At 43.7% G+C, this 13,641-nt stretch overlaps 2 protein-coding genes across 7 annotated transcripts in view; both read left to right on the top strand.

Moving 5' to 3' along the window:
• Nucleotides 1-7,462, top strand: part of CASS4 (Cas scaffold protein family member 4) — a 52,348-nt gene extending 44,886 nt beyond the window's left edge. For 3 of the 6 annotated variants that reach the window (XM_004062404.5, XM_063702352.1, XM_055372888.2), the window contains one exon: nucleotides 1,653-3,690. In XM_004062404.5, the coding sequence (XP_004062452.3) occupies nucleotides 1,653-2,060 (408 nt within the window). In that variant the 3' untranslated portion in view covers nucleotides 2,061-3,690. Of the gene's footprint in view, nucleotides 1-1,652; nucleotides 3,691-7,227 lie in introns of those variants that run through there. The other 3 variants (XR_008674520.2, XM_055372889.2, XM_063702353.1) reach the window with 3 other exon arrangements.
• Nucleotides 7,463-11,639: 4,177 nt separating this feature from the next.
• Nucleotides 11,640-13,641, top strand: part of RTF2 (replication termination factor 2) — a 53,483-nt gene continuing 51,481 nt past the window's right edge. Inside the window, exon 1 of the mRNA XM_055372890.2 lies at nucleotides 11,640-12,097. Coding sequence (XP_055228865.1) covers nucleotides 12,029-12,097 — 69 coding nt within the window. The 5' untranslated portion in view covers nucleotides 11,640-12,028. The remainder of the gene's footprint in view (nucleotides 12,098-13,641) is intronic.

Consider the following 13,641-nt stretch of genomic DNA (forward strand, 5'->3'; position numbering starts at 1 on the left):
ATTTTTATTTTTTGAGACAGTGTTTTGCTCTGTTGCTGAGGCTAGAGTGCAGTGGTGAGATCGTCGCTCACTGTAGCCTCCACCACCCAGGTTCAATCGATTCTCCCACCTCAGCCTCCCAAGTAGCTGGGACTACAGGCCCGCACTGCCATACCTGGCTAATTTTTGTTTTGTTTTGTTTTTGGTAGAGACAGAGTTTCGTATGTTGCCAAGGCTGGTCTCAAACTCCTAGGGTTAAGCGATCCTCCTGCCTTGGCCTCCCAAAGTGCTGGGATTACAGGTGTGGGTCACTGCACTCAACCTGCTTCATTCTTATACTCCCTGCTTCCAAGAGTCCATCTGAACTGACATTTCAATCTTTCCTTCACTTTCTATGACAAAGACAATCATTGTTTTCATTTTCCAAATATGCAATTCTAATAATGAAGGTGCTTCTTTGAAGTATGCCTTCCTCTTCTTTGTCTAACTTCCCCTCCAACCCTACTAGGAGACATAACCCCCTTCTGAAAAAATCAGTTTTATGCCCTATCTGTCTGAATGCTTCCGGGCTATGAATTTGGAGATAATAGGTAAATGCGAGCGTGTGAAATTTAATGGAAAGAAAGCAAGTTTCAGACCTAGAGCTCCAGATCTCTCATGTGCTAATGGAATAGCCGGAGGCAGCCTTTTCTCTTCTCTGAGCTTCACCTTTCAATTGTTACCTGGAGTTGTGGCCACTAAGTTAGGTACTGAAAATCTTTGAGAGTATGTAGGATTTGGGAGATGTTGGTTCTATTTTCCAGAAAATAAAATTCATGAATGTAAAATTTTGATGAAACCTTATTAGCAAATATGATAAATATTTTAATATTAAGGCAAAAAAATAAAATAAATGATAATATTAAGGCAGATAGGTCAGGGTATTTAGTTTCTTTTGGAAATGTTGAGGGTTCTGGTATACCTCTGATACTGAAATCAGATGATTTTTGGCTTTTTAAATGTTTTTAAATATGTTCTTTGAGAAAATTTTAAATCTCATGAAGTTTTTGTGCATTTTTAAAAGTTACAAATTTAGCTGGGTGCAGTGGCTCACCCCTGTAATCCCAACACTTTAGGAGGCTGAGGTGGGCGGATCATTTGAGATCAGGGGTTCAAAACCAATCTGGCCAACATGGTGAAACCCCATTTCTGCTAAAAATACAAAAATTAATTGGGCATGGTGGCAGGTGCCTGTAATCCCAGCTACTCAGGAGGCTGAGGCAGGAGAATTGCTTGAACCCAGAAGGTGGAAGTTGCAGTAAGCTGAGATTGCACCATCGCACTCCAGCCTGGAAGACAAAGGAAAACTCTGTCTCAAAAAAAAAAAAAAAAAAGGTTATATAGTCATTGCCAATGTGTTTCTTAAAATGGGTTTCTCGTAGTTGGTTTATTGAGATGATTGAATAAAATTATATATGTATGTATTACAATATAATATTGTATATATTATATATTACAGTGCTTTGAAAACATTAATTTGTTAGACAACTGTTGCAGTATTGGGCTTCCCAAACCAAACCATGCTTTTTTTAAAAAAATAAAAAGTCTTGCAAATCTAGCCAAAACAGGAAAGGGCAGACAGCCACAGCCCATTGATTGAATCTCCTATCTATTTTCTTCCTTCCCTTCTTTAGAATCCTGGCCCTCTTATACCTCAGCCTTCCAGTCAACAGACTCCTGAGAGGAAACCCCGCTTATCTGAACACTGCCGGCTGTACTTTGGGGCGCTCTTCAAAGCCATCAGCGCATTTCACGGCAGCCTCAGCAGCAGCCAGCCCGCGGAGATCATCACTCAGAGCAAGCTGGTCATCATGGTGGGACAGAAGCTGGTGGACACGCTGTGCATGGAGACCCAGGAGAGGGACGTGCGCAACGAGATCCTCCGCGGCAGCAGTCACCTCTGCAGCCTGCTCAAGGACGTAGCGCTGGCCACTAAGAATGCCGTGCTCACGTACCCTAGCCCTGCGGCGCTGGGGCACCTCCAGGCGGAGGCTGAGAAGCTGGAGCAACACACACGGCAGTTCAGAGGGACACTGGGATGAGGACTGTCTACCTCCCTTCCTCCTCTGCTCACCTCTCAGCTTCACACCCACAACTTGTGCAACTCTGTCCTATGGGAAAAGCCAGCCGGGGCATACACCAATGAGCTGAAACAGACCTGGTGCCCAAAGCTGGTAGTACCAAGTGGCTAAGCAACCCCAGGGCATTGACTTACCCCGCAGGGGGTCAGGAAAGAGAGTCAGGTATGAGGTAAAGACCTTGTGAAGTTTAGCATATATGGAGTATGCAGTATCAGCTTGAAGTGACTTCGTAGAAATAATATTTTATATTGATTAAATGTGTGCATGTTTTGTTTGTTTGTTTTTTGAGACAAAGTCTCACTCTGTCACACAGGCTGGAGTGCAGTGGTGCGATCTCAGCTCACTGCAACCTCCGCCTTCTGGGTTGAAGCAATTCTCCCGCCTCAGCCTCCAGAGTAGCTGGTACTACAGGTGTGCGCCACCATGCCCAGCTAATTTTTGTATTTTTTTAATGAAAGGTCTCACATATTTATTACTGAACCCAGCCAACCAATGCATTCATAACAGATTCAGAAAGAAAAAATATATTCCCAATAAGACATGTACAATTCTCCAGAGAGCGGTGACATTTTCAGCTTGATGTGGTAACATGACTGTGACCTTCAGACAGCATAAATATGTGTGCCCTCTCATGTGCAATTCCTTATAGGGCTAGCTTGGTTCTTCTTCAATGTCTCCTTTTGGAGTTGTACCTGATTTTATTACCAGTTTTCATCTGAATCCAATGGGGAGTGGGGCGATTTTGTTTTAATTTCTTGGTCAGGAATCACTTAATCCTGAAAGTCTTATGAGAAGACATGGCAAGAAGCAGAGTCAAGCACACACCACAATGGCAGAGAAAGGAAGAGCTAATTTTTTGTATTTTTAGTAGATTCGGGGTTTCACCATATTAGCCAGGCTGGTCTGGAACTCCTGACCTCAGGCCATCCCCCGACTCGGCCTCCCAAAGTACTGGGATTACAGGCCTGAGCCACCATTCCTGGCATGTACATGTTTTAAATTCACTCATTTAACACTTATGTATTGGATGCCTACTACATGCCAAGTTCTAGGTGCTGGAGACATAGCAGTGTATCAGAGGCCTTGCCCTCTTGGAACTTATAATCTAGTAGGGGAGTCAGACAGTAAAGCGGTGAAGAAATACATACACAGTATAGCAGGTGCCAGGAAAAACGTAAGTAGGGGAAGCGCAAGCAAACTTATCTTCAAATGGTTAATTTTTATTGCATCCATTAGATAATAGAGTAAGTTTTTTGTTGTTTTGAATTGAATTAGTTCTGTGAGATTGGTACAAATTATGTATGTGTCTTGCACCCATAAATATATATTTTTGCTATGTTACTTTAACCTAAAGATAGATGTTATATTTACAACATAACATGATCTGTTGGGTTCTCTATTAATTTATTTCATACATTACAGATTCTGGGTTGATAAATTCTGCTCAATTTGAAAAATTTTATATTTTGTCTCAAATCTGTTACAATTTATATTGGTTGGTGCAAAAGCAATTGTGGTTTTTGCCATATGGCAAAAACCACAATTGCTTTTGCACCACCCTAATAATATTAAATATAATCATGACTTTAAACATCATTTGCAGCATTCTTTTTTTGGAAAAGTCTTTGATCTGTGTCACCCAAGTGAAGCCTCCGATGTTTACTTTTGTCACTCCAGTGCTTCTCCCTGAAGTCTGCAGAGAGATGGAGTAGAGGCCCTGCTCTTAGGCACTGGATTGGTGCTGGAAAACAAAGCCATCACCTGTGGTGGTGCAGACAGGAAGGCGTGGTGTGGACAGGATGCCCATCATTGGGCACAGATATGAAAGTGGCACAGAGCTCCCCTCAACTCAAACCACCTCCTCTTCCTCTCCTTGTAGCTGAGTCCTCAGTTCACGTTGCCATGGTTACATCATCACTTCATTTTAAGTGAAGGTCTGGGTCTCCTAAATGCATAAACACCTCTACAGCTTGGAAGAGCATCTCCAGGCTGTAAGTCACCTGAAATGATACCAAGTCCAACTCCTATCTGCTACTCTTTCCTTGGTAGGCACTTGTAAAATGTTGACTGCTGGAGGCTGGTTATTTTTATTAAGTTAGTCTCAGGGTCCTTAAAAGAAGGATCCCATCTTTGTGAGGCTTGGTTCTCTACAACTGGACAGAGGCCCTCCAGGGGGCCTATTCTTTGAACAGCCATGATCTGCATCAGTTAGGACTTCTCTTACAAGGGATAGAAAATCATACCCAATCTGTCTTAAGCAGTAAAGGAAATTTATTAACTCATGTGTCTTAAAATCATCCAGAGGCAAACTAGCCGCAAGGCTGGCTGGTTTCAGGGGCTCCAACAGTGTGATCCAGGACCAGTTTCTCGGTCCCACTTGCTCTGGGTTAAACCCCATGATTGCAAGGTGGTTTTCCCAGGTTACACTCTTCTTGATTCTTGGCCAGAGGAGAAGAAAAGGACTTCATTTGGCTTGGACTGGCTTAGATCAGGTGCCTGCTCCTGAAAGCTCCATGATAAGCAGGGCATGGAACACCCAAGTTAATTTAGATCTGGAATTCCTACCCACCCCACACTCATTCTCCCATGGGTCCTGAGAGGTAACGGGATTGCTCTTTCAAACACTGTGATTGGGCCTGAGGTTTCATCTTTGAAATTAACAAGTTAGCCTGTCACCATTTCATGGATGCAGACAGAAGACGTGAGATTCTGGGATCAGAGACTATGTCAGTGGTCCCCAAGACCACCTCCAGGTCCAATGAGTCACTAGGAAAATTCACAGGACTCAGAATACAGTCATACTCACAGCTGTGACTTACTACATTGAACAGATGCAAAGTGAGATCAGCAAGGGGAAGAGGTACCCGGGGTAAAATCTAGGGGAGACCAGGCACAAGCTTCCAAGAGTTTTCCCCCAGTGGAATCACACAGGACACACTTAATTCACCCCAGCAACACTTGTGCCAACATGTGTGAAATGTTGTCAACCAAGAAAGCTCATGAGAGCCTCAGCAGCCAGGGTTTTACTGGGGGCTGATCAGGTGGGAAGCCTCTGTCTGGCATGAACCAAATCTCCAGACTCCCAGAAGGAAAGGAAAGCAGGTGTTCAGTATGAATCACGTTGTTTGTATAAACAGTTTAGGCACAATGAGCCATTCTTATAAATTCTGGCAATGGTGGGAACCCTCCCAAAATCCAAGTTTCCATGCACCAACCGAAGGTCAACGTTGCAGGCAGGCCTTCATAAGGATATTTGTCAGGCCTGCAGTGTTCATTCTTTTGTGCATGGAGACAAAGGACTCTTTCTCCCGGCATTGCAAGCAACTTGGCTTCACCTTCACATCATTTCCCATGTCCCTCAAGTCCCAGGGGGGGATGCAGTGGTGGGCTCAGGTGGATGCTGAACACATAGGTTTGTGTCAAAGCCAAGGAACCTTAGCATAGGAATCCCCAATTTTTTATAACGGGCTCGGAGCAAATCTGACCAGGCTTGGCCTCAGAGGGAGACATCATCTTTACTACATATTTATATATGTAATATATGTTATAGCTATGCAATATAGATGTTAGATATGTAATATAGATGTTATATATGTGTGATATATATATATATATATATATATATATATATATATATATATTCGGATAGGGTCTCGCTGTGTCACTCAGGCTGGAATACAGTGATGCAAACATAGCTCACTGCAGCCTCAAACTCCTGGGCTCAAGTGATCCTCTTGCCTCAGCCTGCAAAACTGCTGAGGTTACAGGTGTGAGCCATCGTGCCTAGCCCTCATTTTTAATATACTGCATACCAAACAAACCTGCCCTCTGCTCTGGAGGGAGACACTATCTCTATCTTCCAAGGCTGTTGGAAGATGGTTAAACAACATCCTTTAAAAGATGGTTCACAACAAAATGCCATTGGTGCCTCTGCTCTGAATATGTGCAGAAAGGCAAGAGACCTATGGAGAGCTGTGTCCCCAGAGGATCCCCTAATAAAAGTCAGGAATATTCTTGGAAGAAGGAGGGATTAGGCCAGGCTTGGTGGCTCATGCCTGAAATCCCAGCACTTCGGGAGGCTAAGGCAGGAGGGTTGCATGAGCCCAGGAGTTTGAGAGCAGCCTGGGCAACAAAGCAAGATGCTGTCTCTACAAAAAATACAAAAAAATTAGTTGGGCCTGATAGTACACACCTGTAGTCTCAGCTACTCAGGAGGCTACAGTGGGAGGATCTCTTGAGCTCAGGAATTCGAGGCTGCAGTGAGCCATGATTACACCACTACACTCCAATCTGGATGACAGAGTACGACTTCATCTCAAAAAACAGAAAATTAAAAAGGGGAGGGATTATTGTGAGGAGGCAAACAATAAATTTGTATTGCAGTGGATAAAATTATGTTTTACGCTTAATAACAGTGGCATGTATTTATTAAATTATTACTACATTGCTATTAAAGCACTGTTCTAATGCTTTACATTCTTTAACTTAGTCGTTCATAAGTGAGTCTTTCATGGTGTTCTAATAGGTAACGAAAAGTCCTTTTTTTTTTTTTTTTTGAGATGAGTCCAAATTGAAGACCTTTGTCAACAAAGTACAAAACCACTGGGTGTAAAATAATGAAAAATGCTGCTGCTAGCTAAATGTGTTTCCTTCCTTTTTTTGAAACAGTGATTCCAGGGTGAATTTCCACTGATTAATAAGATGATTACCTCTGAAAAAACTTTCAAAAAAAATTAAACACAATTTTTTAGCTTTTGGTAACTTTTTGTTGAGTATTTTTGCTTAATGCCCAGAATTCTGTATGGTTTCCTCCCAAGGAAGGAAGAGGAAATGGTGGGTGGTGTGGTGGTAGCAACTTGACCTCAACTAAGTCAAATTTCATCAGGAGGCTGGAAGTGGTGAAGAGCCCATGTTAGCGATCCTCCAGTTTGACAAGTTGTGGGGAGTTGTGTTTGTGGTTTGGTGGCAACTATGTTTTTTATAAACATCTTTTTAAAAATGTTATATTTTCCCTATGTATGCACCCCAGCTCTCTGAAAGTTGCCCATTTGTATGTGCACTTATAAGAAGGTTAATCAAAGCCACTTGCTAATGCCCTTTTCCTTTCATTCATTCATTTCTCAAATAGTCATTGAGCACCTCCTACTTGTTCAGGCCTTTGCTGATCGCTAGAGATGCTGCAGGAAACAGAACAGAAGCTCTGGAGCATGGCGCTTTCTTTCCAGTCGAGGGAGATGAAAAACCAGGCAGGAGGTGGGAGAGGAGCTCTTATGGAATGCTAACTATAAGGCGGTGCCCAAAACACTGTGTATCAAGATAAATAATATTTTGATGCAATTATTTTTAAGAAATAAAAATCAATGCAAAAAACTCCATGGTGAACAAGATGTCCAAATTTATATTTATAACGTGATATTTGCGTGATAAATGCAAAGAAGAAAACAAAGCAAGATGGGGTAATGTGATGGCAGAGCAGTGCTATTTTGGATGGAGAGGTCAAGGTAGATGGCTCCAAGGAAGGGTCCCAGGAGCAGAGGGCTGGATCCCTTGAGGGGGCCAGCTGGGAACACACGAAGAGAAAGTGCGTCCCTGGAGACGGATCAGCAAGACATGTGCACAGAGGTAGGAGGGGAGGGTGGCCAGTGTGGCTGGAACCTAGTAAGGAAAGGAACAGTGGCCAACATTAGCTGGGAGGGGTGGCGAGGGGCCAGTTCATTCAAAGCTTTGTATATTGCCAGAATATTTTGAATATTTCCCTAAAACTGCAAATTAAAAGTAATTTTTGTCTTGAATTATCTCAGAACTTGCCTCAGTTTTCTGTTTTGTTTTAACCTTCTTTGGGACACATTCCTGTGTATGACCTTAAAGGATGGTTGCAAAGTTCTTCAAACATTTTTCATATCTACTGTCTTAGTCCATTTTTTGCAGCATTAACAGAATAAGAACAGATTTATTTCTTGCAGTTCTGGAGGCTGGGAACTCCAAGGTCAAGGGGCCTGCATCTGGCAAGGGCTTTTGTGCTGCATCATCCCAAGGTGGAAGGTGGAAGGACAAGAGAGCAAGAGAGGGCCGAACTCAATGTTATAACAAGTCCACTGTCTCGATCACTAACTCACTCCCAAGGTAACAACATGAATCCAGTCATGAGACCAGAGCCCTCATGACCTAATCACCTCTTATTAGGCCCCAGCTCCGAACACTGTTGCATTGGGATTAGATTTCCAACACATGAAATTTGGGGGACACACTCAAACCATAACAGACAGTTTAAAAAATGTTTAATGCCAACTCTTAAAATGAGTTATGGTAAGCTGCAGCTATGGAAGAGCATATGAGCAGAGCTACCAGGAAATCAAACCTGCCATGGCTCAGAAGTCTGAAATGGGCCGGGGGCAGTGGCTCACGCCTGTAATCCCAGCACTTTGGGAGGCCAAGGCGGGTGGATCACAAGGTCAGGAGTTCGAGACCAGCCTGGCCAACATGGTGAAACGCCGTCTCTACTAAAAATACAAAAAATTACCTGGGCGTGGTGGTGTGCGCCTGTTATCCCAGCACTTTGGGAGGCCAAGGAGGGCGGACCATGAGGTGAGGAGTTCGAGACCAGCCTGACCAACATGGTGAAACCCCATCTCTATTAAAAATACAAAAACTTAGCCGGGCATGGTGGCACATGCCTGTAATTGCAGCTACTCAGGAGGCTGAGGCAGGAGAATCGCTTGAACATGGGAGATGGAGGTTGCAGTGAGCCGAGATTGCACCACTGCACTCTAGCCTGGGCAACAGGGCGAGGCTCCATCCCAAAAATAAAAAAATTATAAAAAAAAAGAAGTCTGAAATATTTGAGACCTACTGTAAGGACTTACTATAACAGCATTTAAAGTACTGGTTCTTAGCCTGAGGTTCAGAGGGCTGTGAGTAAAATACAAACATGTATACGCTATGTGAAATGTCGTATGTGCTAATCAATACTTTTCTGGAGATTTAGTTCAAAGTTTTCATCAAATTCTCAAACAGGTCCAGTGACTCCCAAAAGGTTAAGAAATACTGGTTTTACTAGAGGGTAATGATTTTCCTTTTTATCATTTCATTCCTCTGCTTCCCCGAAAATCCATGGCTTGGCTAGGACAAAGTTGTCTCCGAAGATGCTTGTAAGGGAATAACCTTTATTAGTTCATTCAGCAAGGCAGTGGAAGAAGAAGCAGACAATGATGACATCTGCTTCCCAGTAGAGCCGGGAGAATAAAACGGCTCAAGTCCAATAAAGCGCTGAACACAGCACCTGACATGGCAGCCAGCTCTCAACACATATTTGCTACCAATGATAATAAACCTCACAAAAGTTCTAGCTGTGTATAGTCTGAGGCACAGAGTAGCCTAGAGACCAATATTCTAAAAGAGGAAACCAATGAGGAAGAGAAAAAAGTCCAGCTGCCTGAGGTAGAACACCAGCACAGCCAGTACTGCTGGGTTTTATCAGCAGCATTTGGGGAAGCAGTTAAGTCAGACGGGCCTCATCGGAGACAGCCCCTCATCTTCTACTCCTTTTACTCAGCAGCTATGGGACCCTGAACAAAGACAACTTGCACATCTGAGTCTTGGGGTTTTCATTCGTAAAACAAGGGATTATACCCTCTAACTCTTAAGGTTATTGTGAGCCCAAAGTGAAAAAATGCCTACAAATCTCTCAGTGCACGCATGGTCATGGCTTAATAAAGAGCCGCTATTTTTGTTTTTTCTTCCCCAAATGAGAAAAGAACACTGGTTTGAGTCTTTCTAAAGATGCTGGTGTTTCTGCTCTTCTGTATTTGACTTTCTGTCCTTTGCTGTGAGAAAGAACTAATCCTAGCACTCATTCCCGGGTCTCTCACTAGCTATGTGACCTTGAAGGAGTCATTTGATCTTTCCACGCTTCTGTTTTCTCACCAGTAAATGGAATTCTAATAGTACTAACCAGTTTTAGTATCTGCCAAAACTAGGCTTTTCACCCCTTTCTCAATGTATCTGTACTTTCTTTTGGTTTACTGAGGAAATGTACTCATATATTGAGTGTGCCAAAGACTCTTCTAGGCACTGATGATACAATGTGGAATAAAAGTCCTGGCCGGGCTTGGTGGCTCACGGCTGTAATCCCAGCACTTTGGGAGGCCGAGGCAGGTGGATCACCTGAGGTCAGGAGTTTGAGACCAGCCTGGCCATCATGGTGAAGCCCCGTCTCTACTAAAAATACAAAAATTAGCCCGGCATGGTGGCGGGCGCCTGTAATCTCAGCGACTGGGGAGGCTGAAGCAGGAGAATCGCTTTGATCCTGGGAGGTTGAGGTTGCAGTGAGCCGAGATCACATCACTGCACTCCAGTCTGGGCAACAGATCGAGACTCTGTCTAAAACAAAACAAAACAAAACAAAACAAAATGAAGTCCCTACCCTCACAAAGCTTACAGTTATTGTGGTTAGCATAGAAATAAATCATAAATCAATCAGAGACCAACTAATTAAAGGGATTATTTTTTTAAATTCTCATTAATCACAGTAACAAGTACCCCAAGCTCACATACAGCCCTTGAAGTTTCCACATCCACGTATTTTCTGGGCAACTCTTCCCAAGTAAAAAATATTTTCAGCGTTTTTATGTTTCACGTAGGTCCATAGGGTAATATCCAACATAAAGATCTGCCTTCTTGGCAATGGAGAAATTTTCCCATCATATATATGTACAAATACATACATACATACATACATACATATTAATGACAGAGTCTTGCTCTGTTGCCTAGGCTGGAGTGCAGTGGCATGATCATAGCTCACTGCAACCTTGAATTCCTGGGCTCAGGTAATCCTTCCTACCCCCTCAGCCTCCGGAGCCGCTAGGACTACAAAAGCCTGCCGCAACGCCTGGCTAATTTTTCTTTTTCTTTCAAGATGGTGTCTCACCATGTTGTCCAGGCTGACCTGGAACTCCTGGGCTCAGGTGCTCCTCCCGTCTCGGCCTCCCAAAGTGCTGGGATTATAGGCACTTTCCCATAATATTTATAATAATTAAAGGAACAAACAGAGAGATAGACAATCGCCTAAGAGCAGACAGACAATCATGGATTTTTAGCAAGGGATTTGTGTTCTTATAGATAAAATACAGCCTGTCTCTTGGAACGGGCATGGCAACATCAGTGTATGTTTTATAAGAACTATTATATCGTCTGTTAACGATACTTGATTGTTAATAAAATTTTTTTAGCCTGGGCTTCAGGAAACTGTGAATGAAATACACACACGCACAAACCGTATGCAAAATTTCACACACATGCCATCTACAATATGCATGGCAACACCAGAAAGTTCCAGGCCTTAGGGAGGGTCTTACTTCCTAGAATCTGTTGTAACATCACTTCACAAGATTTGTTGTGAGTGCTTGAGTCACAGCTGGCGCTCAAGAAAGATGCGTTCTCCTTTTAAACACAAAAATGTCCATTGATACAGCAGATTCCGTTCATAGGCATCCTTAATCGCAGAAACAGGAGGGCGGCCCTTTTCCTCAAGGCGCTCTCAGTCCAGGGATGTGCCCGCTCCGCAGCCACACAAGCTGGCGTGGGATAGGGTCAAAGAGCGGTGGATGCGCACGGGCCGCCCACGCCCTCGCTGCCCTCCCGGAGCGTGGGCGAGTGATTCCGATTGTGCAGCAGAAACCCAGGGTCTCACGGGAAAGAGGAAACCCGCCCACGCCCAGCCTCCAAGCGACGCTCTCCATGACAACCGGCACTTGCTAACGGCCTCGCCCTGCCCCGCTACGCCGCGCCTAGCGTGCCGCCCCGCCCCGCCACGTCACGACCAGCGTGTTGCGTCACGGCGGTGCGCCGGAAGTGGCTGCGGATTGCGCCGGAAATCCCGGAAGTGACAGCTTTGGGGTTTTGCTGCTGGCTCTGACTCCCGTCCTGCGATGGGTTGCGACGGGGGAACAATCCCCAAGAGGCATGAACTGGTGAAGGGGCCGAAGAAGGTTGAGAAGGTCAGTGATGTGGGCCGGCTCTTGGGGACCGGGGGTGGTGGGAATTTGACGACCCCAGAAAACGAGAGGAAGTAAGAAGGGGAAGCCAGGGGAGTTCCAGACCTGGCTGCGGTCTTTTATTCCATTCAGAGGACTCAAAATTAGCAGCAGTATTAAGAGTGGACATTCAATGGGTGCTGACTATTGCCATTCACTGGACAGTAATCTTAACGGGGTATCTCATGTAATTATCACAATAGCCCTATAGCTACATACTGTTGTCCTCATTTTCAGACATGGAAATTGAGGCTCAAAAGGAGAAATTTGCAAAGCTAGTAAATGGCAGAGCCAGGATTTGAACCCTACCTGCGACTAGTAGCAATAATACAAATACCTAGTGTATACTGAGTTGTGTATACACTAACTTCATTTGCTCAGAGAAGCCTTCCCAAACTGTTCCCTTACCACATCCTTTTATAAACTGTCTTAGCCTGCACACGGCTGTACGTGGTTGATTTGTATCAGTCTTCCCCGCTAGACGGTAAGTTCCTGATAGCAGAGGCTGTACCCTTTTTTTCTCTGCAACTAGCATAGTTCCTGGCACACTAAATATTTCGAATAAACAAATGAGTGAATAATCCCTGATCTCACAAGTAATCGAGGAAATTATAATAATTTCTTTGCTACTGACAGGGACATTGAGTCCAGGGATATTAAGGTGACTAAGATCACACAGCTGGTAGGTAGTGAAGCCAGGATTCCCATCCACTTATTTGGGATTTCAAAGTTAGCACAAGTAATTACTTTTTAATGATAAAATATTTGTAAAGCACCTAGTAGAGACTTCTTTACAAAAATATTTGTAAAGCACACGTGGAGACTTCATGTATTCTGATTCAGGAGCTGGAGAGCTTGTTTAAAAAGGTAAACCCCTTATGTCACTATTGTATTTGAAGCATTCCAGTGGCTTCCCATCACATGAAGAATAAAATCTCGTCATACCCTTGAGCAGACCCTGCCTATGTTTCTGACCTCATCTTCTGCCCCTCTCCACCTCTTTCATACTGTTCTAGCTAAACAGGCCTCTTGTTCTTCAACCTGGAGTGTGAGTTCATCAATCTGAAATACTCTTCACTGAGATTGTCACATGATGAGTTTCTTTACTTCACTCAGTTTTTTACTCAAATGTCATCTGTCCACTGTAACTGAAATGTGCCTCACTTCCAATATTCTCTCTTCTCTTCTTGACAGTGCCTACCACTGTGTTGTTTATTGTCTCTTTCCCACGTAGACAGGAACCTTGTGTGTCTTACCTCTGTAACCCCTACCGTGTGTCAGCCACATAATAGACACCTAATAAATATGTGTGAATATGAGAATGAATGAATACCCAAGAGGATGAAGTGTACCCTCTGATCATACCTACATGTAAACAGGCGAATGCTGGATAATTAGCATTCATGAGTGCTTTTTTGGCTTTCACCAAAAAAGTGTTTAGCTCAGTTTTGTTTTCTTGTGCCCGGGGCTGAAAAGGAGTAGCTTAATGAAAGGCTTGACAAGAAACA

The sequence above is a fragment of the Gorilla gorilla genome, chromosome 21, assembly GCF_029281585.2.
Source record: "Gorilla gorilla gorilla isolate KB3781 chromosome 21, NHGRI_mGorGor1-v2.1_pri, whole genome shotgun sequence".
In the NCBI taxonomy this organism is placed as follows: Eukaryota; Metazoa; Chordata; class Mammalia; order Primates; family Hominidae; genus Gorilla; species Gorilla gorilla.